At 26.8% G+C, this 24607-nt stretch overlaps 2 protein-coding genes across 2 annotated transcripts; one reads left to right on the top strand and one right to left on the bottom strand.

Annotated features, from left to right (window-relative positions):
- Positions 1 to 6906: 6906 nt before the first annotated feature.
- Positions 6907 to 8013, bottom strand: LOC145841365 (tryptase delta-like). The gene has a single exon (XM_082948727.1). The coding sequence runs from the start codon at positions 8011 to 8013 to the stop codon at positions 6907 to 6909; it is 1107 nt and encodes a 368-aa protein (XP_082804853.1).
- Positions 8014 to 18580: 10567 nt separating this feature from the next.
- Positions 18581 to 19670, top strand: LOC145840446 (dihydropteridine reductase-like). Its single transcript, XM_082947709.1, has one exon. The coding sequence runs from the start codon at positions 18599 to 18601 to the stop codon at positions 19316 to 19318; it is 720 nt and encodes a 239-aa protein (XP_082803835.1). The 5' UTR covers positions 18581 to 18598; the 3' UTR covers positions 19319 to 19670.
- Positions 19671 to 24607: the final 4937 nt, after the last annotated feature.

The following is a 24607-nucleotide window of genomic DNA, read 5'->3' as shown; positions in this document are numbered from 1 at the left end:
ACTTTCAAAAACATTTTATTTTAAGTAGTATTACAAGTAGTAAATATGTGTAGCAATTACCTTTTAACTAGCTTAAAATCTACTATAATTAACTAGGGTAGGTGTCAAAAATGAAAGAATGGAAACTTTTACACGAAGACACTTTTAAACGGGTTAAAAGTTTTTTTTTGTTATTTTATAATGGTTTGTTTACTATCATTGTTGGGTAACTTTGTTTATTTGTCTTTTTATTTTTTATAGATTGTTTTATTGGGTTTTTTTAACTGTCACTATTACCCTTAATCTTTACCGTTGATCGGTTATTTTTTTCTTATTAAATATTTTATGTTTTCTAGTTATTGTTTTAATGATTTTTTACTTTTTTTTTCAACTACCACTGCTACCCCTTATCCTTTTTCAGTAGTTTTATAAATATTTCTTTTTTTTATGTTTAATTCTCTCTCGTGAAAAATTTACTATCCGTGCAAAAGTTTCCCTTCTCCGTATTTTTGACACCTACCCTAACTAATTAGAGTAGATTTTAAGCCGACTAATCGGTAATTACTACACATATTTACTACTTGTCATACTACTTAAAATAAAGTGTTTTTAAAAGTATTTGTGTAAAAGTTACTATTCGTGCATAACTGACCCGTCAATAAGTTATTTTAGGGTCAGCTGTAGTTGTTAGGTTTTGAAATATTTTTCATTTTTAACATTATGCAAATGACATAAAATGATATACAGCAGTATTTTAAGTACATGTATACTAGAGTTAGTAAAAAGCTGTTTTTTGTTAAAAAAACCCTGTTAGTAGAATTTAAATTATTATTTAAATTAACTTAAATCCTATTGTCAGGACTTATTTAACAAAAAACATACTGCTTTTCACCAGGTCTGATCTTTACACTTATCCCTAACCCACCTTGACCAAAATTTTTAATCTACACCAAGGTTTCCTAAAGTGGGTCAGATGGGCTGCAAAGGGGCCAAAGAGGGAGTCGTGACTAAAAAAGGGGTATCAAGAACGTAATTTAATACTTACACTAGGTATTATGGAGTTCATGATGATTAGAAAAAACAGTCATAGTTTTGACCTTGCACTAGATCAGGGCTTCCTAAAGTTAGCCGTTTTAAAAAATTAGGGAAGCTGTAAACTGTAAAGGCGGCTACAAATTGAAACTTACGGGACACGTTCAAAATCCACCCGCAATCAAAATCCACCCGCGATCAAAATCCACCCGATCAAAATCCACCCGATCAAAATCCACCCGATCAAAATCCACCCGAGTCAAAATCCACCCGATCAAAATCCACCCGGGTCAAAATCCACCCGATCAAAATCTACCCGGTTCAAAATCCACCCGATCAAAATCCACCCGGGTCAAAATCCACCCGATCAAAATCCATCCGAGTCAAAATCCACCCGAGTCAAAATTCACCCGTTCAAAATCAACCCGGTTCAAAATCCACCCGATCAAAATCAACCCGGTTCAAAATCCACCCGATTAAAATCAACCCGATTAAAATCAACCCGAGTCAAAATCCACCCGAGTCAAAATCCACCCGTTCAAAATCAACCCGGTTCAAAATCCACCCGATCAAAATCAACCCGGTTCAAAATCCACCCGATTAAAATCAACCCGATCAAAATCAACCCGAGTCAAAATCCACCCGATCAAATTCCACCCGGTTCAAAATCCACCCGATCAAAATCAACCCGAGTTCATTTTTTTCGAAATAAGAATTAATTTCTAATAGAATTTTGTAATATTGAATAAAGTTATATGTTTAAACAACTATTGGTATAAAAAAGAGTAAGTATTTATAAAGAAAGAAATTTTAATTTATTTAATAAAATAATTAATAAAATAAGTTAAACAATATAATTAAACAGCATTAAAAAAAAAATTCATAGTAGCTTTACAAGTATTTAAAATGTTTATAATTTATTAATGTTAGTAGTGTTGGTGTTACTTTTAAAAAAAGAAGTTAAAAAAAAATAAAAAAAGAATTACGCTCAGTTTCAATCCATTTAAACTTCCTTCTAATTTAATTTCCCAAAGTCAATCATAATTAAATAAAAATATTTACTAAGGATAACTCATAGTAAATTAAAATATCAAAACTATAGAAGTTTATAAATTAGAAGAATCTTTAATAACATTTATTAAGCTAAAGAAAATTACAAAAATCAAATACCAAATAATGTAAATTTATGGAAAATGTTAATTAAATGTTACAAAAAGAAAATTAAAATATTAATCTAAAATTTTTGAGCTTTTTTTTTTGATGTAAAAAGTTTTGTGTTTTGTGCTTTACTTAAATTTCAAAATAGTATTACATACAATATTTTATTATATAAAAAATTTCAACTAACAGTGTTTATAAAAAATAAAATATAGATAAAGAATAATATAAAATTGCTACGTGATAATAAAATAAAAATCCTTTGTTAAATTTGGAAAAACTATCACCTATTAATTATATTTTAAACATTATTGTTTTCGACGTGGAAAAGACGTTTTTGGTGTGCGACTCGATAACTTTAAGGTATGTTCGTGCAAGAGGACTTAGGACCAAATATTTTGAGCGCTTTTATTTTTCGTTTAGTAAACAATTTATTGACGTTTCTTTTATTAGTAATTTTTAAAAACAGAACATAAATTTTAATATAAAAATACGAAAACTAATTTACTAAAAATATAAATGAGGAATATGTAAGAAATCAATAACTGTTTTAAAACAATTTTATTGTTTTCTATCTAATTTTTGTTACAAATATTTTTTAGTTATTTTTTTTAATTTATACAATAATTTTAGCTGCTATTATCTTTTTTTCAAAGTGTTTAAGTTAATTGAATTTTATTCTATTAAATGTTTTTTTTTTATAAACCATCTATTTTTGAAAAAACTAAAAATAGTTTCGTCTAAAGTAACTAAAGTTATAAGTTATTTTTAATTAGATAACAACTTAATTTGCTAGTTTTTAACTAATAGTACAAATTAAAAAGCTAAACATTTTTCTATGAATTCTAAAGTCCTTTACATAAAACAAATATCGACTCTACAATTCATTGAGTTTGCTCAAATAGCTTGTAAATTGCAACTAAAAAAGTTAGTAGTTAGACTTGAGCTAGGGAAATTATATACTTTAGAATTGTAGTAGTAAACAAATAAGTTGAGTTTTTTAGAAATGACACTATATTTATAACAAATATTACGAAAAAAAAAACTTATAACATTTTTAATTTATTATTAAAATGTTCTATTTTTACATAGGTTCATTAAAAAAAGTATGTATTTCAGACAAGAGAGTTTAAATTCAAGTATAAGTTATTTTTATGAATTTTTGTACCAGACTGTATCAACTTAAACAATCGTATTATTAATTTTATTAATAGGTTAAGGCCAGTTTTGAAAGTGATTAATTGAGTGGTTTTATAAAATTTAATCTCTTTTGGTTAACGTTTAAATTTTAAATTTAAAATTGTCTAATCTAAAACTTTTAATTTACATGCGATAAATTTTCTTGAATTAATTTCCGACAATTTAAGTTAAAAGCTATAACTGCATGTTTTTAATTAATTAGTTGTTAACGTTTTATGTTTTTTTATAAATATAAAGTTGCATAGAAATTGTAATTAAGTAAGATAAATTATTATTTACTGTTCAATATTATATTGTTAATTGATATTTTTTAATTCATAGAAATGGAAATGTTATTATTTACTACTATTTTTTTTAAATATAATCTTCATATAAAAAAAGTCCATTTGTTAAAACTTAAGAAATTTTAAGTAATTTAATTAAAAATGAAACAATATTAAAATTAAACAAAATTTTATATTGGTTATAACGAATTTAAACGGTAAAGACAACTATTGTTATAACAAATTGTTTAGTAGACAAATTAACTTTAAAAGCGTGAAAATTTTGTCTAACAAATAAAACCGAAAATTATTAAATATTTAATTTAAAGTTAATATTGAAAAATCTTTAAATGGCAATACAGTAAAGGTAACTATCTAAAGTAAATTAGTGACCTTTTCTTAACAAAGAGAACTTTTATAGATAAATATCTTGTTAAGACCTTTCACATAAAAAAATTATATTAAAAAAAACACAAACTAAATGAATTTTAAACGTTTGCCTTTTACTTTTTTGTAATTAAAAGTAACGAAGATGCAGTTGGGTTTAATCAGAGTCGGCAGACAATTGTTTATCTCGGGCCAAATTTCATGTTTCAATTTTTTCCGCGAGCCGTTGTTTTATTCAATTTTTGTTTTTAATCTGTTTTAGTCACGTTTATCTACTTAAAGGGATCAGGCCTGGCATATTTAAAATGTATATTTTTTTCTAAAGTCGAAAACTATTTTTTTTTAAACTTGTGTCATATTATTATTTCTATCATTATTTACAAGTTGTAGATCATTAAAAACAGGTGTAGATCATTATGTACACTTTTTATAATCAATTTCTATTATTTTATTTGTATTTTCTTTTTAGTAGTTAAAAAAAATCTTTTTTTATTTAATGCACAGCATATCACGTATTTAAAATTTTAGTGATTTTGTTAAACTAGTTAAAATATAAACAAATATTAATACTTTCATTTTAAACAGTGTAAGTTTTTCTTTTAAAACCTTTAAATACCTTAATAATCTATCTAAAGTTTTTCGGGTTGCAACTTTTTGAAACAAAAAAAGTACAACAGTTACTTCAACCCAGTCACCGTGTTTTTAAAAGTTAAAAACATGTAAAACTGCCAATTAAAAAAACTTTGCAATATTATATAAGTAATTTATCTAAGTACGTAAGCTTTTGTTGTTTAAAAGGAAAAGTAAAGTCTAAACTTTAAAGAAAAACTTCTAGATTTACTATCTGTCTTTTTTCACATCTAAGGCTTAAGCATAATAAATGATTTTTAAATGATATTCAGAAACTTAAAAACAAACTATTATAATTTTTTTTTCTTTTTTGAAAATTTCAATTTAAATTTTGTTTTGTTTAGTTGACCAAATTTACATGATCGAGGGCCACATATTTACACTTCGAGGGCCGCAGTTTGCTGACCCCTAAATTAAATGGATTAATTTGTATTATAAATGGTAGCTTTCACTTGTAATACTCAGTTTTTATAAAAATTACATCGTGTGACGTATTTGTTTAAAAATTACTTAAAAGTTCTAAATTATTAAATTTTATACCTAGAAACAGTAAATTATAATTGATTGTCGTGTAATTGTGATTGAGATAATACAAGATTATTTTTTCTGGCACATCCTTTAGTTTTCTAAAAGTTTTAACATAGTCATATTTGTATAGTAAAACTTTAATTTATTTATCCTGACGTTGTTAAACTTTTATTAGCTCTTATAGTTATACTTATATCAAAAACAACAGTACCTTTAAAAGCTGCTTGCCGGCTGTAGCTATTCAAAATTATATTCAGTAATCAAAAAAACAAAAATATTTTTGTCAAAAATTCCTTATAATAAGCATAAATACCAAATAACAACTCAAAAAACCTCACAAAATAAGTTCAATCTGTAGTACAGTTTTTATATTCTTAAGTCAATTTATAAGGGACAAAAATACAAGATTTTATAAGTGTTTTTTAAATAAAACTTGTTTAAGATTGATACTTTAGAGTGGTGAGATTTGTTTAAATGATACTTGATTTAAAAAGAAATAAATAAACAAGGTGCTTGTTTCGATTCGGTTGGATTTTGACTTTGGTTGATTTTGTGTCGGTAGGATTTTGACTCGGGTTGATTTTAACTCGGATGAATTTTGATCGGGTGGATTTTGACTCGGGTGGATTTTGATCGGGTGGATTTTGACTCGGGTTGATTTTGATCGGGTGGATTTTAAACCGGGTGGATTTTGATCGGGTGGATTTTGAAACGGGTGGATTTAGAGTTGGGTTGATTTTGATCGGGTGGATTTTGAACCGGGTGGATTTTGATCGGGTGGATTTTGAACCGGGTGGATTTTGATCGGGTGGATTTTGATCGGGTGGATTTTGAAACGGGTGGATTTAGAGTCGGGTTGATTTTGATCGGGTGGATTTTGAACCGGGTGGATTTTAATCGGGTGGATTTTAACTCGGGTGGATTTTGATCGGGTGGATTTTGATCGGATGGATTTTGAACCGGGTTGATTTTGATCGGGTGGATTTTGACTCGGGTTGATTTTGATCGGGTAGATTTTGACTCGGGTGGATTTTGATCGGGTGGATTTTGACCCGGGTGGATTTTGATCGGGTGGATTTTGAACCGGGTGGATTTTGATAGTATACCGAAACTTACACTAAATATTTAAGAGTTGGTGATAAAGAGCAAAAAAAAAGTCTTAGGGTGGTTTTATAGCAATGTTATTAAAGCGGGCAACTGCTATTTTTTAACTTCTTAAAAGGAGGCCTTACAAGAAAAAGTTTAGAAAACCCTGGTGTAGACAAGGTTACAATAAGTTAGAAGGAGGTTAAAGATAAAATCCTTGAAGTACATGAAACTAAGTAAAAACTCATTTAAATTGTGCATACTTTTTAAGAAGTAATATTTCTGGGGGAAAATTGAGAACGCCGTGTTTATTAAATTATTTCGAGAATAAAGGGCCACTTTGATTATTTATCGCAAATCAGAAATTTATTGATAGAAAACTAAGACTTACTGCAAGATCATAACTACTTGTATTTATATTGGAGTCAATCTACATATATGCTATAACACTAGATCTGAGCAGAACAAACATTGTATTAGAATTAAATTTACATGTTAACAATTTTTAAACAGCATCTAAAAATAACATACAACTTTAAAACATTTGCTTCATTTATTATCGTTTAAAATATGCATTCTTTTACTTCAAAGGCTTAGTGGTGTTTTCAACACAAAATCACGGTTCAAATTTAAAGTCCAACCACTACAATTTGGGGTTGTTATAAACCCACCCATTTCCGTCCCAGTTGCCTTCATCGTCGACCGGCGGCCTAATTTCGTTATAAGGCGAAATCAGGTTTCTTTCGCTGCTGCCTGCCGGGGCCGGCCTCCCCATTTCCCTCCTAATCCATTCATGGTGATAAAAGGTGTTGGTGAAAAACGAAGGGACATGTTCTGTACCGTAAAATCTTTCAGGTACTCCTTCCGGAAGGCTCCTGCCTCCCTCTGCGACTCCAAAAACGTAATCTCTTCCGTTGTGCCTGCATATCAACCCGCCGCCCGAGTCCCCGGGTAGAATCGATGCCGGTCTAAACTTTATTTCGGCTTGGTCTTGCGGCGTACCAACAGGCAACAAGTCGTTGTTGTAAGAAAACTCACCGTGCATCTTGAAGGGCTCCCTGCTGACAATATGGGTGTTGGCCCACCTCATGATGTAGTCGTTCGAGGACCGCATGGAATTTCTGCCCCAACCCACTATCTTGCAGTCCATATCTAGATTATTGGCGGGATCAACTTGGGGCAGGGGCAGGGAACCGACCCGTGTTGAACCAAGCCTCAGAGGCTCCTTGAGCTGAACCAGCGCGATATCGTTTCCATTTCCTTTCCTGAAGTACATGTTGTGGATCCGGACCTGCTCGGCCCGGTGCCACTGCGACGCCGCCGTCCTGCTCAGCTGCCCCGCCATCACCCTGACCGCGTCCATCTTTTTCACGAACGTCAAATTCCTGCCTTCGAAGCCCGGCAGCCGGTTAACAAATTCCTGAAGCGTGAATGTCTCTTCGGGTTTTTTAAACAGATGTGCCGCGGTCAGGATCCATCTCGGATGTATGATGGTTCCGCTGCCTAGAGGCCTCCAATATTTTTTCGCTACTTCGACCTCGTTATCCTGCATGTACCTTTTTATCCTGGCCGTTTCGTCGCTGTTCAATCCTGCCGGTTGCCAACCAGTCCTTCCATCGATAAAAACCTGGCTGGGAAACTCGGACATGTCTTTGACTGTCCTGGCGTCTCGGCCTATTACCTGGCCTCGGCTTAGAAGCGAGCAGCCGAAAACGAAGATCAGTAAAATTGCGAGTTTTCTGCTCATCATGTTCGCTTCATAGACTTATCTGTGTTCAAAAATAAACATAATTTTTATAATTAAAAAAAATATATATATCAAAACACATTTCATTTTTTCTTAGTTTTATTTGAGTACTTTCGATGTAAAGCTTATCAAAAATTCTAGATTTCAATTTCAATTCAGTTTAACTTAGTAAGATATAATTTTTTATAAGCCTTATCACGAAAGTACTCAAATAAACTTATTAAGAAAGAATTGTGCTTTGTTATATTTTTTAAAAATAAGTTATGCAACGGAAAAAACTGTTGAAGTATAATTTTATGTGTTTTATACAGCTAAAAAAGTGATGTAGTAAAAAAAATGATAATCTATTTTTTTATTATATTAAGTTATTACTTTTTAAGTTTAAAACAAAGCATTTACGGTTCCCAGTCGTACTTCCTACCAAACTAAATGTAAAGAGTTAATTTTAATATATGATTTGTTTTCATTGTAAATTAGGTATAATTTTAATTTCATAAATCAGGTATAGTTTTTACAAATTTGAATAAATACCTAAATAAAAGAGTTATATATAATAAAGCAACATAATATTGTAAACAATCACAAAAAAAAACACCTAAAATAGTTAATAAGTTTTTTTGGAATAATAAAAACAAAAATAATAAACAATAGTAATCATAAAATAATTCAACCAATTTCTAGTTTCAAACTATCAATAATTTCAGCTTAAAATTTAAATATTTAACTTTTTTTTCAGGCAAAAAGTTAGATATAAACTAATAATTTTATTTAATCAGATGAAATGTAGACTATTAAATGAAATTGTTTACTAATACACCAACAAACTGTAAACAAAAAAAAAACATATTAAAACCTTCTATAAACTAGACTAGACTATAATAGTCTTGTTTGCAATTCGTATTTTTTTAGTAATCTACTGTGCACTGCATATGAAAAGTTAAAGAAGCACTGCTATAAACATAAACTTGAATAGATTACACTTAAATTTTTAACTTGCAACAAAATTGTTTCTTTAAAGAAAAACAAGACTAAGTAATTTAATATTTTAAAACTTGGCTAGCGTTGTAAACAACACCTTATTAATTACATACTAAAAGTTACTAAAAATATAAGCAAAAAGTTCTTTTAAAACTTAGTTCAAAAAACAAATCAAAACAATAAACTTACTAGTTAGCCTAAAATGTAGATACTTCAAGATGCTGTTGTTAGTTCGTTTCTAAATAAAAGTAATAAGCTTTAAGCTCAAAATAAAATTTAGCATTGTGACGTACTAATCTAGCAGATAAAAATCTTAATATTAACTAAAACTATTTGGATCCAATAACCTTTAAGCTATTTCTTTAAGTTTGATATAGAAAAGTCATTGAAAATAGATTTCCACAAAAGTTTTTACATAATAAAAAAATGAACACAAAATGGTAATTTTTTTTGTTATATTAAGTTATTACTTGTTAAGTTTAAAACAAAGCATTTATGGTTCCCAGTCGGACTTCCTATCAAACTAAATTTAAAAAGTTAATTTTAATTTATGATTTATTTTTATTATAAATCAGGTATAGTTTTTACAATTTTGAATAAATACCTAAATATAAGAGTTTAAATAAACCAAAATAATAATGTACACCATCACAAAAAAAAAAAACACCAAAAATAGTAAATAAGTTTTTTTGGAAAAAAAAACAAACTATAGTAATCATAAAATAAGTCAACCTATTACTAGTTTCAAACTTTATCACTAATTTCAGCTTAAGATTTAAATAGTTAACTTTTTTTTTCTGGCAAAAAGTTATATATAAACTAATAATTTTATTTAATCAGATGAAATGTAGACTACTAAATGAAATTGTTTACTAATACACCAACAAACTGCAAATTAAAACCTTCTATAAACTAGATTATAATAGTCTTGTTTGCAATTCGTATTTTTTTAGTAATCTACTGTGCACTGCATATGAAAAGTTAAAGAAGCACTGCTATAAACATAAACTTGAATAAATTACACTTAAATTTTTAACTTGCAACAAAATTGTATCTTTAAAGAAAAACAAGACTAAGTAAATTAAAATTTAAAAACTCGGCTAGCGTTGTAAACAACACCTAATTAATTACATACTAAAAGTTACTACAAATATAAGCAAAAAGTTCTTTTAAAACTTAGTTCAAAAAACAAATCAAAACAATAAACTTACTAGTTAGCCTAAAATGTAGATACTTCAAGATGCTGTTGTTAGTTCGTTTCTAAATAAAAGTAATAAGCTTTAAGCTCAAAATAAAATTTAGCATTGTGACGTACTAATTTAGCAGATAATAATCTTAATATTAACTAAAACTATTTGGATCCAACAACCTTTTAGCTAAGTCTTTAAGTTTGATATTGTAAAGTCATTTTAAAATTGATTTCAATATGAGTTTTTACATAACAAAACAATGAGCACAAATTTAGTCATGGTATAAAAGTTGACATCTTTTTATTAAATTACTAAGTTTTACATTTTCACTCTATTTGTTCACTAAACTCTTTATTTATTTAGCACGAGGGGACATTTTTGTACAGCGTCACTTTTGTAGCAGGGTCACTTTTCCACGAGTGAAAATTTATCAAAGCGACTTTTTTGCACGAGCGTCACTTTATCACGAGGGGAAACTTTTGCACGAGAGTTAGAAAAATATATATAAAATAAAATTGTAAAAAAATGAAAAGATAAATTAAAATTGAAAAAAAGCCAACGACCGAAGGTAAAAATTAGGGGTAGTAGTAATAGCAAAAAAAAAGTTAAAGTTACTAAAAAAAAACTAATAAGTTTTGAACCTGTGCAAAAGTGTCTTTGTGCAAAAGTGACCTTCCGAGCAAAGGTGTACCTTCGTGCTAAAGTGACGCTCGTGTAAATGAGTCACCGTGCAAAATTATCCACTCATGCAAAAGTTGCGCCAAGTAAAAGTGTCCCCTCGTGCTAGATAAACGCTTGTGCTAAAGAGTCGCCGTGCAAAAGTGTCAACTCGTGAAAAAGTGACGCCCACCAATTACTGTTAGTTAACTATTGTTATGTTTCGTTTGCTTTAATTTTCACTTTGAAGAGTTTTTTTGAATAATTTATTTTTACATCAGATGATAAAAAAGCAAAATTAGTAAAGTAATATGTATTTAGGCATCTAAAAAACAACAAAAAGTATATTTTAGTGATGTTTTGTATCTTTTGGATGTGAAATAAAACTTATAACTTAAATAAGTTTCATTTTTTCTCTCCTAAATAAACAACATGAACGACTACTTGCAACTTATCATAAAACTAATTACTATGGTAAACCTCTATGTTAAATTTATAACTTCATAGGTTTTATCAATTAACTTTTTTATTTGTCAATTATATTTTTTTTTGTAGTTGAAAAATTACTAACTATTAAAAATAATTTTACTAATACCAGTAAAAGTGTAAATCTTGTTTTTTTTTTTCTGTTTGCGTTATGCAAATAAATAAAAAGTAGCGAAAAAAAGTTGAAGTCAGTTTTGTTTTTATGTATAAAGTAATTAATTTTTAAAAGTAGTAAAAGTTTTTCTATCAAAATATTTAAGTGCAAATATAAGTAACAGCAATTTCCGTTTCGTTAACAAAATTGGGGTGCACAACTCTTTAAATTCGGACAATTCAAGTTCTTGTCTCATCTGACAACTGTCTCATCTGAGAAAATGAAAATATGTCATATTTGGATCAACTCGAAAACCTTTCAAGAACAAATTGTACGAACATAGGGCATCATTTCCTAAACCCAACAATAAGAAACACCAACTTCACACAACTCGCAAACCTACATATGGAAATTGTATAAAAAACACGAAAAATACACAATTGAAAGGAAAATACTTAGACAGATCAACAGCAGATTCAAACCAAACTTCATGTGCTCATTATGTAACCTTAAAAGACTATACATAGCAAATGCTAACAAAAGAAGAATACTAATTAAAACAAATAAATTGGTTACACAGTCCCCTCATTACCCTAAGGAATATTTTTAGTATATTTTTTATCGCATTTACTTAGTTTATTTAATTTAACTTATTGTTTTGTTGTATTCATGTTTGTATTGTCCATATATTTTTGTTTTGAGTTACAACCTTTTCATAAAAAAACCATTTTTTTATTTCTTAAATCGACTATAAATCCTAATATTTAAATTTTTTTAAAGCTTAATATATTAAACATATTGTTTTTATCTTGTATGAAACCTTTTTTTTTTCTTTTTAGAATAGATTTAGATAATGTATAGTAAACAGAACAATAAAGTTATACTCAGCTATATTTTATTTTAACTTAGTTTTTATAAACAACATGTTAATGGTAAGTCATACTTTATATTTAATTTTATTTATGTCTGTATTCTTAATTTTCAGTTCATCGCTCTTTATACTTTTGTTTTTCTGCTTTTGTTTGCGTCTGATGAACTGCTCTGCAGGTAAACGGCGTAACGCAATAAAAGTTAGACAATAAGTGAGTCACAAGCAATCACTGTGAGTGTTATTCAAGTTCTTATAAAAAAAAATTAAAAGGTCACAACTCAAAAATTAATATAAATAAAAAAATATAATAAATGCGCACGTAGGTCTAATTAGTACCTACAATCTATTATTTTTTGTAAAACTTTTAAAAATATTTTGTCACATGGGGTAAAATAAGTTTTCAAATATAGTAGTTTTTAATGTTTTCTACTATAAGATACATTTCTTTTTCTTACTGTTATAGTTTTAATAAACAGATTTACAACCGTCTTTTTTCAAGTGTGTCGTATTTTTTCGAACATGGCCTCTTATTACTTTTTTGAAAATTTGAATTGTCAGACTTAAAACTGTTCAAACTTGAATTGTACTGTAACCATAAAATTGCTATATCTTTATTGTGGTTTCTAAAATTAAAAAAAAAAAAAACAAGTGCATTAAACTTAACGTGCATAGATACCAATTTTTAATAAGCTTAGTATAATTTTATTTATACAATATAAGTATTTAATGATATGTTGAAATTAAGTAACGTTATTGACTAAATGAAAAGCAATAACATTATTTTTCTGCATAGTAATGAGATTTTGTAGTGTTATGGTTATTTTATTTAGTATGATTTTCACTGTGATACTTAAAAAAGTTTCAAAATTGTGCTTTTGTTATTTTGGTAATCTATAGTTAAGACTTTTAATCTAAAACTAAATAATTTAATAGTACCAGTTATACTAAACAGTCTTTCTAGTAAAAGTCTTGATTTTAATATCACTACTGCAGTACTAGTTAACTAATTTTGTATAAGGTTTTACTGTATGTAAACCTATAACTTACTTTTTAGTATACTAAAAATGTTATGTTTAACAAAACTATTTAGGTCCGTCCTCTTTATAAAAAACGGTTACAATAGCACTGCTCGTAACTTAATAGATGAATTGTATTTTACTAAGTTTTTAATGGTTTTTAAAAATGATATGTCTGTGAGCTGGTTTAAGTTTTAAATCTTAAATTAAATTTTAATCAATAAAAGTCGTATTGTATTACCTTAACGCTTTTCTTCAAGACGAAGCTTTCAGCCCGTTGTATATAAAACTTAAAATTGTAATTTCTTAGTTTTTAACACAAAGACATTAAATTAAAGCTGTAACTAAGATCATGACAGAGGTTTGGATGCAGTATAAGTTATTTTTAAAATCAATAAAGGTTTTTTATTAGTATATAGCACAGTTTCCTAAAGTGGGCGATATGGTCTCTTTAGGAGCCATTTCTTTGGGAGCCATGAGTAAAGAGGGGCCACAGGCGGGCTATTAGACTTCAATTTAAAACTTACACTAGATATTTTGATGCTGACGGTGGTGAGCAAAAAAAGATCTAAATTTATTTAAGGGTTATAGTAAAATTTACAGTAGATATTCTTGAGTTATTGGTTTAAAGGCAAAAAAGTAAGTGTTAGGCATACTTACGAGTAAATTTGAAACTTACGCTTGACTAGGGCTTAAGGAGGAAGAAAGCTACAAAAGAGGGGACCATAAGTTGTAATTTGTAATTTATACTAGATATTCTGAAATTAATGATGAAGAGAAAAAAGGTTTTAGGTGTATTTCACATAAGTTTTTAAGAGAGGAGACCAAAGATATTTAATTAACTTAAAACAAAAATAATCTAAATATTAGCTAATCAGCAGCACCTTATGTTTGCAGTCGACGCGTTTTTTGTTAGTTATTTTTTTTTTGCTGTCTGATCTAGAACTGGTTTAATATGATTGTAACTACATTGGTTCATTCCCTACTATGAAAATTTATGTTTTGCAACTAAATATAAAATTTGGTTGGTCATTGTATGCTACTTATATTTTAACATAACCAAAGCAAACAACATAAAATAAAATATTTGGAGATGATTAAAACAAGATGTTATATCTGAAGTATGTTAAATGATAAAAGTTATTATTTTTAAATATTAAGCTTTCAATTAAATAATAACTCATACTAATCACAAAAATTAATTTTTAGAACATAAAATGATATTAGTTAGCAAGTAAATTTGATTATAGAAATCATTGGTTGTTTAGTTTTGTATTGTTAAATTCCTAAAAAATTAAAACATTTCAAAAAGTATGTTTTTATTAACTTCTTTGACATCATAAAACTTGAGCATTTTTTTATTAATTTTTTTTTAATTAAACTGAAAAAGTTTATTTATGACAACTACATTTAGCTGCCCATCAGTCCATCATTTTTATAACCTTAAAATTACAGATCAACTGTTAATAAAATAAAAAAACTATTAAGATTTTAATGCCTTAAAAGAAACAAAAATTGGTTGTTAAGTACAAAAAGGTCCAAACGCATTTCATTTTAGTATTTATTATTTTTTGTATTGATATTCATTATTTACTAAATATCAGGGCCAAGTAAATGGACTTTATTATTATCTCTAAAGCTTAGTGTCTTTTTTTACAAAAAGGCATGGTGTCATTTGAACTACTTTTGACTTCTAACTTTAAATTTTTTTAAAACAAGATGTTATATCTGAAGAATGTTAAATGATAAAAGTTATTATCGATCCATATTTTTAATTACCTATAAATATTTACCTATAAATATTATTGTTGAAAAAAATAATCTATTCAATTTTCAATAATAAAAACTGACCATTTAAACTGTACCATATTAAACCACAAAATAAATATTTTTATATTTTTTAAAAATAAAAATACTTATTTTAAAATTTGGTCCTTCTTATAAAAAATAAAATAAGTTTAACCTTAGCAGGTAAAGTTTCAATAGAATTTGAAATGACAATATGTTCATTTTGTTTAATAAAGACAATAACCTTTACAGGTAGTAGTAAAGTGTGTTTATTTAACACTAATAATATATAAAGAATATCAAAGTAAATAAAAAAATAATACCAAAACAAACTATAAAATAATTGTGTACTTTTTGTACTTGATTACCCAAAAATCTTTCTAAATGTTATTAATAGCAATGATTTTGAACTGAAATCCAAATGAGTTGTTATACAGTGGTTTATTATTAGGTTTTGATAAAAAGTTATAAATACTTTTAGGATGACAGAAAAAAAATATTATTCTTTTTCTGCTTTATAGTATTCTTAATTAAAAGAGGTTTTTTTTTGTTATAATAATTACTCAAAATAGTTAAAAAATACATCGATTTTAGGAAAGCCTTATTAGTTTTGATATTTAGAACTTAATACCCTATTTATGAAAAAGCTTTGAAAAAGAATCAAATTTAATATACTAATAATATTTTATACATAAAAAATATTCAACAACAATATTGATAACTAAAGACTAAGAAATGGTTATAAGCTTTTTAATTTCATCAGTACTAACAGGTTTTTGTTGCTTGGCAAATTATAGGTAGTATATTATTTAATTTTTGCTGAATTAAACACTAACAAAAATTTTTAAGAACGTTTGCATGATTATTCTTTTGTGCTGCAAGTAATAAGTTTTCATTAGCAGCACTAGAAATCGATTATTTTATTTAGAACATTTCAAAATTTTCCAAGTCAGTCGTTCGAATTCTAACATATCTACCTTTCTTATTAAAATAGGATCTTAGGAATTTTGTTTGAGTAAGAAGAAAGAAAATGTACTCAAACTTAGCCTCATAAATACTTCAATTTAAAAGTAAATACTTTCAAAAATAGGTATAATTTGCAAAACCTATTAAACTAATACTTAGGTAAGTTACAAAGACAAGAGATATTAAATTAGAGTATCAAACAAAAGAAAACAAAAAATAAAAGAAGATACATGTACTGTGCAAAAAATAAATAACTATTTTAATAAATACGTAAGTTAAAGCAAAAAAAAAGAATGTTTGTAAGGTATTTTATAAGACTGAATCGTATTCTAACTAGAATACACAGACTTTATGCTACCTGTTTTAATTTCAATTATTTTTGTTTATTTCAAATTTAACATTTACATAACACTTAGTTTATAGTTAAATTTATAAATGAATAGTATTTTGAAAAAAAAAAAGATTTTTGAAAATACTGAAATAAACTTGTCGTGAAATTCTAGTTACGGTATATAAAATCATGTGTAGGTGTGTATTAAAGATCTTACCTATAAAATAAGTAATAAGTGACTTTTATCGGGACAATAAAATCAAGCCAAATTTTATACTGGTTTAATATAACTGAGTCTTGAAATTTTTTTATCTGCTTTAAGAGTTCTAAATATACTTTTTTGTAAATATTGCATTATTTCACAGTGATATCTGATTAAAATACACAAAAAAATACTGAAATACAAACATAGGTGACTATGTTTTTTATTTTTTGATATAGTAAAGAGACTAGTTAAAAAACTTTTAACAAAATTTTGATTGTGACTTAAAGCAACGTAATTTTATACAGTCTTTTTAAATAGGTTTTAAATAAAACTTGATAATTCTGATAGTTTGAAATATTTTCTTATAATTTAAAATACTGTTTGTTAGTCTTATTTCCTTGTTTAGAACAGGGGGTTGCGGTCTGCAGGCCAAATGCGGCCCATAAAGGGTAAGTGTACAGCCAGCGTCCATGTTTTTATTTTAACTTAATTAGGCCTGCAAAAGGTAAAACTAAGCATGAAAATCTTACCCCCTAGAGAAATTCCTTAAATGTATATAAGGTATAATTGACAGAAGATTTTAAACTTTTATTATATATTCTGGGGTCTGTTATTTAGAGTAAAAAAGGTTTGTAACTAAACTTACAACTGCAGCTTGCAAAAGTTTTTTATTTTTGAAAATTATCCTGCAACAACAAAATGCCTGCTTACCCTTGATATGGTGAAATAAACAAGTGTTTGAAATAAAATTGAATAAAATTATTTAGCATAGCTAGCAATAGGGTTTGAGAACACAGTCGATTCAACCATAATTTTTCATTTTATTTTTCAAAAACTATAACTTATTTCTTATACTTAAAAAGCTAAAAATCAAATAGTAGTGGGTGTATTTTGTAGTTTATTTAAAATAAGCTTTTTTTAACTTTTACTAAGTTTTCTAAACAATTACTAAAGTTTTTAACCTACGCTTCAAATTTACAAGTGATTGATTTTGGTAGAATTACAAGTGTTTTATTTTTTAAAACTTTTTTTGTTTTAAATGTTAAAAAAATTCAAGCAATTGAAAAAAGATAAACTCATACTTGTTAGCAAATGCTATATTATCACTCTTTTAAGCTCAAACACAAATTTACAAGCAAAACATCTGCAAACGTTTTCTAAGTTAAATTATAAAAACATAAAATTGTTATCCTTAAAACTTTTTTAATCAATATTATTCAAATAAATCCTTTTTATACAGTCTTTTTTGCTTATAACTTATAAAAATTATATATTTGGAATATGTTTATCTTATTGTAATTACTTTAACTTCTGTATTTTTTACAATTCTTTATGCAATTTGTTACTTTTCTTTAAATACAGTGCTCAAAGTTATTTAACTAGTAAAGGGGTCCACTAGTTGTAGCCCTCAAATCAAAAGTACTTTTTAGATAAAAATATACTTCTTTGAAAAAATATAATACCTTTTTTTGTGATAAAAACATCAACTAGGCTCTTAATTAACTCTTAGTTAACTTTTCTTTAAATATGCTCTATTATTGCTTATTTTTTATCTTTTTGTTTAAAAAAAAAGCTTTAACATTAATTGCTAAAACTGTTTTATAGTAACTGCGGCTTGAAAAATACTTAATCTTATTAGCCCGACCCGCAACCAAGTTAGTATAAGAAAAATTGGCCTGGGACTTATAAACGCCTGTCTAACCTTGGTTTTAATCTATAATTTATTAATTAAGTTTGTTAAATTAAGAAGTTTGTTATTCAAAGTTTTTGACATACTTTTATATAGTTATTTGCCTTAACTAAAAAAGTTATTGACATACTTTTAAAAATTTATATTCACTTGAGAAATTACTTCAGATTCACTACTTATTAAAATTTAAATGCAGTCAAAGTTAAGACCTGTAGGTCACATTAGTGTTTATTTTTTACCTGAAAGTAAAAATTACTTATATAAAAACTATTTTAGTAATAATCATTGTGGCAGATACTTTCGTTAATAAAAAGCAATGACTGGTCGATTTCTTGTGTATGGGGGCTGTGGGGCGCTTGGAAGGACTGTTGTTGACCACTTTAAAGCTGAAGGATGCGAAGTCATTTCAGTAGACCTGAGCGTAAATGAGAAAGCGAACTTCAATGTAGTCATAGACAAAAGCAACCTTGACGATTGCAGCAAGCAGCATGAGGTGATCATGAACAAAGTGGCTGAACACTTGGAAGGTGGCAAAAAGCTGGACGGAATTTTCTGCGTCGCCGGCGGATGGGCGGGTGGCAATGCGGCCAGCAAAGACTACATCAAAAGCTGCGACATGATGTGGAAGCAAAGCGTTTGGAGCTCCACTATCGCCGGCAACATCGCAGCAAACCATCTCAAAGAAAACGGAGTTTTGACGCTCACAGGGGCGGCTCCCGCTCTTTCCGGAACGCCAGGAATGATTGGCTACGGCATGGCAAAAGCTGCAGTCCAGCATCTCACAAAAAGTCTTGCCGGTGAAAAAAGCGGACTTCCTGGTGAGAGCTGTGTTGCCTGCATACTTCCCGTCACGCTAGACACGCCCATGAACAGAAAGTGGATGGCAAAAGCAGATTTTTCCAGCTGGACGCCGTTGAAGTTTGTAGCTGAACTTTTTTATGCTTGGTCGTTTAAGGTTGGTGATAGACCTAGTTCGGGAAGTTTGGTCAAAATAGTTACGAAAGATAGCGTTACTTCAACTTCTATTGCTGAGTGAAAAACTAAATGTTATTCATGTATAGTTTTTTTTTCAGTGTTTAGGTTTTTTACTCTATATGTACTAGAATATGATTATTATTTTAATTGCTTTATTTATAAGTTTTTATTCAAATAAAGTAAACTAAATCAGTTTCATTTAAAAGAAGGTTGAAAGTACTTAAAATAAAATAAATAGTTATAAGTTGAAATATTCAAAACAGTATAAAACAATTATGCACTTCTAGTTTTACTTTATCCTTTTTTTGTTTATAATAAGTAATTTTTTACAATGTAGAAAAATATAAATTAATTCTCTTGATTGTTAAACAGTTAAAATAGCGAATATTTTAATCGTTTCAATAAAACTTATGAAAAATCACAGTATGTACGTTACGTTATTTCCGTTTTAACTAGTTAAAGTTAAAATAGTTACTTTTAATGTGAATTTACTAGCTATTGTTTATTCAAAAAAATTTTATATTATTTTATATATATTGTCTATATAATAAACAACATTTTATTTATAGAAAAATTCATTAACTAAGTTAGTTACATCTATAGCTTTAATCTTAATGAAAGCCTATCTATATTGTTTAAAATTTGACAGATACAATATTTAATATATGATATAATAATTTTTTAAATACTTTTGTAGCTATAATCTTTTATACTTTTTCTAGTATACTTCCTTATACGTAAATAATTAAAAAAGACATATGTTTTTTAATACAACAGTTTACCGAAGTTAGACGAACTGTTAATATAATTGTTTAATACTTACAAAAATTTAAACTACAATTAAATGGTACTGTCGTTTTGTTGTATGGTTATAACTTTTTGATTTATGATTAATTATGTGTAAAAAAACACCGCTTTTTTACGACAGTACTATCCGATCGAGTAAATATTGGTTTAATTTTAGGTTGAAATTTTAATGAGTAAGTTAAGTCAAGTATGATAGACAACTATACTATGGTTCAGGTAAATTAAATAGATAGCTTGTTTTAACAGCGAAACACTTTGTTTATAATTATTACACTGTTCATTAACTTAGATTTAAATAAAAATTTGGTAGTTTTAAAACAATGATTTTAAAGTTGATAAAGATGGAATTTAGGTAGTTATAGACTAAAAACTCTACAACTATATTCTTGGTAATCTACAAAACTACTTACTATAAGGTTTATTTAAGTCCTAAAGCACAACAAATAAATGTACGTTATATGCTGAACTGACGTACTTTAACATTTAGAAGTTTCTTGACGTTTTTGATTTATCCTAATTAATAATAAATAAAATCCTAATAATTTTATTTTTTATTCATTAGTCAGAAAAAGTTTATTGTGTAATTTATAAGAATAAATAGAAGATTTTTTTTCTTCATGCAAGACATTTTATCTGTAAACGATCAGTTTAGCTTACAAAAATATAGTGATTTCTTTATATAACTGTTCCTAAAAAACAATAGTCTTCTTTTTGATAATTTTATTTTAACTTAAAATAATTAATGAAAAAAAAAATTTCAGTAAGCTTAGAACTTTTATTAATTATAATTAAGCTTTAAAAAAACGCACAAAGTCAAACTGACGTTTTAGCAGCTGTTTAATTAAGCTTTTGTTTATTTAGAAGGTTTTGTATACTTTACGGACTTATTGAATTATTACAGTACCAATATTTGCTTATTTTGTCCTCCACTTGAGAACAACCTTTAAAAGTTTCATCGAATTTCATAGACTTTACAGTTTTCGTAATTCATAATTACACAGTCTTTTTTTTTACAATTAAGTTTTATTACACAATTTTTGTTTCAAGTAAATAATTTTGATATTTATATCGTTTTACTTTAATAAAATATTGTTTAAAATGAATACATTTTTAAGGCTATAAATTATTTAGACTAGTTCTACTAACTATGTTAAGTTTATATACTATATTTAAACGTAAGCAAATATAAGGTTAGACAAAACTAAAAAGATACTTATTAGTGTTTAAGCTGTCATTAAATCATTGAAAAAAAGTCTTTAACCTAAAATTTAGCTTTGATTTTGTTTAGAAATAATTTTTAAAATAAAAGTAGTTAACAATTATTTGAAGTAAGCTAAGTAAGATCGCAGTTTGCAAACTAAAACGATGAAACTACTAATTGACTCTTAACTACTAATACTATCAACCTTTAAATCTCTTTGAATAAATTTAGTTGTCCTTCCTGCATGCAGACAATAAGAATTGGCCCATTATAAATTGCTATATAAATAAACAGCTCGAAATTAACAAGATTGTTCAATTTATTTCGTTAACTCATTTGTCTATGTTTAGTTTTTTTTAATTTTGTTAGCTTTTTGGAAATTAAATGCTAAATAAATTGTATATATTATCATCACAATTTATTTTTGAAAAGCATAACACAGTTATTGATTTTCTTTTTTTGACTATTTTTCTACATTATAGATTTTTTTTATACTTTGTAATTTATTGATTTTTTGATATAAGAAAATTATTTTGCTACGGTACATTTACATAGCAAATTAAGTAAACAGTTTTAGCTTTTTTGAAGCAACTTAGTTTTAAGCATGACTCTATTTGAGATCAACAAACACTTTTGTACAATTAAACATGAAGTAATTATTTAAAACTTCTCTAAATTTTAACAATAATCAGGCAATTGGATAATGTATTTATTTTAAAGTACACTAAGTTCTCTGACTTACTCGCTTATATTTAAAACTATTGAAACATTTATGTAAAGTTTTCTCTAAAAGAAAGAACTTTTTTATAAACTTTTTATTTACAGTCACCTATCGTGTACGTAAGCGGCCACAATACTACACAGTACACATGCCATATAACTGATAATTAAAAAGGAATAGGTTATTATTAAATCTTATCAACTCTTTTTTTATATATCTCGACTGGGATTAATTCATTTTTAGTATACTGATGTAAATACTTACAATTACTAAACAAGATATCTTGTTTAGTTTTATAGTAAAATATGTGTAACTAATATAAAGTTTTAATTTTTTTAGTTAAGTGTGCACAGTTTTTAAAAAGGTTGAAGACTACTGCACTAGTGCGTTTGATTGGAAGCTAATTTATGGAGTATTTGATATCCTAACTGAAGATGATAAACTTTTATTTGCATCCGAAACCAGTGGCTTTTGTTTCTCTGTTAGCTTATCCCCAAAATCAGTGGTCTTTATGGTGTAAACCTGTGCACAAAGCACATTAGTGTGCATAACATTCATTTTTGCGTTTAAAATGTTTTTACAGTACACGATTTTTTAGTAAAGTATGTGTAGTTTTTTATTAATTTTATAAATTTTTGAACTTTGGTGTTGACAAATTCAAAAAAAAAACTCTAACAATACAGAGAACCTTAAAATTTTAACTTTTTTGAATAGTTTGTAACATTGTTAAAAACAGATTTCCAAGTAAGCTCTTTTGGATTATTAGTAAAAAAAGTTTAAATCAGTGGTAAGTGTTGTTTTTATTATTACCCTATAGCCTATACAAATACAATTTTTTATAAACTAACATACTAGTAGAAACTATTCGGTATCTTATAAATACAGATAATGAAAACTTCTGTTTAAAAAAATTTAAATTTGAAATGTTGGATAGTTTTTAAAATTATTATTATTTTAGTTATATAGCGTTTAAATCAAAAAAAGTTATTCAAAGTTTAACATAAAAAAGCTTTAATACCAAAAAGTCTTTAAAACTCAAACTTAAAGAAGAAAAATAAATTTGCACTTATAATGCATAAAATCGACATGTATACTTAATTTGAGAGGAAAGTTTAAAGTTTGTAAATACGAAGCATTCACAAAACCATATTTATTTTTCAAAAACACGAACGTAACTATCAAAAAATTGCTTGATTAAAAAAAAATATAACAAACCAAAAAATACTTACTGTAAAAAAAAAAACTAACTTTGTTTGGTTTCTTAAAAATTGAGGTTTCATCATTCCTTTGTAATAAAATTTGGTATGTTTAAAAATTCAAAATATTTTTAATATTATGTACTTTTAACTTTATAGTTCACAGTACTATTATTTATTGAACGATAAAAATAAAGCGCTCAAAAAGTTCGGTCTAAGGACCTGGTGTACAAAGGAACCTTTAGGTTATCGAGTCGTACACCACATGCTTATAAAGTTTCTTACGAGCTATTACACATAAGTTTTTATCATTTAAATATTTAGAATTATAGTAATAAACCATCAATTAAACGAAAAGAAAAATGAAAGAAAATAAAACTAAACAAAAATTAACTGAATTTTGTGTTTAATAATGTACTATGAATCTTGTTTAGTAATATATCAACTAAAAAATATATATACGACTTTAAATTAACTTTTAAAAGTAGTTTAACAACACTGATAACAAACGTGTGAATACTTGAAATATAGGTTACAACTTCTTTAAATAAAATAATATGTAATACGTTGAAACTTTTTACAAAATAAATTTTTTTAAGTATTTTTGTTAAAAAGGTAATTTTTGTTTTATTTAATAATTTAACTTGAACAGTAAAACCAATTTTACATTTGGATAGTTAAATCAACTATTGTAATTTTTTTTATTAAGAATTTAAAGAAGTGATTTTTACAATAACTGAACTTAACTTTTATAAAATATGAAGATAAACACTGTAAAATTTATGCTTTTAATAAGAAAAAAGATAAAAAACTATAATAAATTAACAATAATGGTATTAATAACGACAAATTTCCTTCTATTTTAAAATAGTTTTTTATTTTCTTCTCTTTTGAATACTTGTCAAAGTCTAAAACTGTAATAATAGAAAGCAAGCAAAATTTGCAAACATAAAAAGAAGAATTTTTTATTTAATTTCCTCAAAAAAACAAAAAAAGTTAGTTTAAGTTTGCTTGGAACAGTTATCTTTTTCAGTAAATGTTCTCGACTTAATGATAAGGATAATGACCAATTAAAATTTTGAAATTTTATTAGCAAAACAATGTTTCATTCGTTTGAACCAAATTAAACGATCCAAACTATTCTATATTCGATTCTATTTGAATAAGATTTTATTCAACTGAGTGAAACATTGTTTTGTTGATAAAACTTAAAAGCTTGAATTTATATTTCTGATGTGCAGAAATTGATACTTTAAATTTTTTTCTTCAAGTACTAGAATTAGAAAACTATTTTGTAAACTTAAATATTTCAAAGTGGTATACATGATTATACTAAGTAAAAAACTAAAGATTAATAAAGTTAAGAAGCTTTTAAAATTACATTGCGGATAAAAAAACAAGTCATTGGCTTTTCCTCATTAATCT

This window comes from Thalia democratica, chromosome 7, assembly GCF_965202585.1.
Source record: "Thalia democratica chromosome 7, ktThaDemo2.hap1.1, whole genome shotgun sequence".
In the NCBI taxonomy this organism is placed as follows: domain Eukaryota; kingdom Metazoa; phylum Chordata; class Thaliacea; order Salpida; family Salpidae; genus Thalia; species Thalia democratica.
Note: the sequence above shows the minus strand (reverse complement) of the source record. Positions and strands in the feature narration are given on the sequence as shown.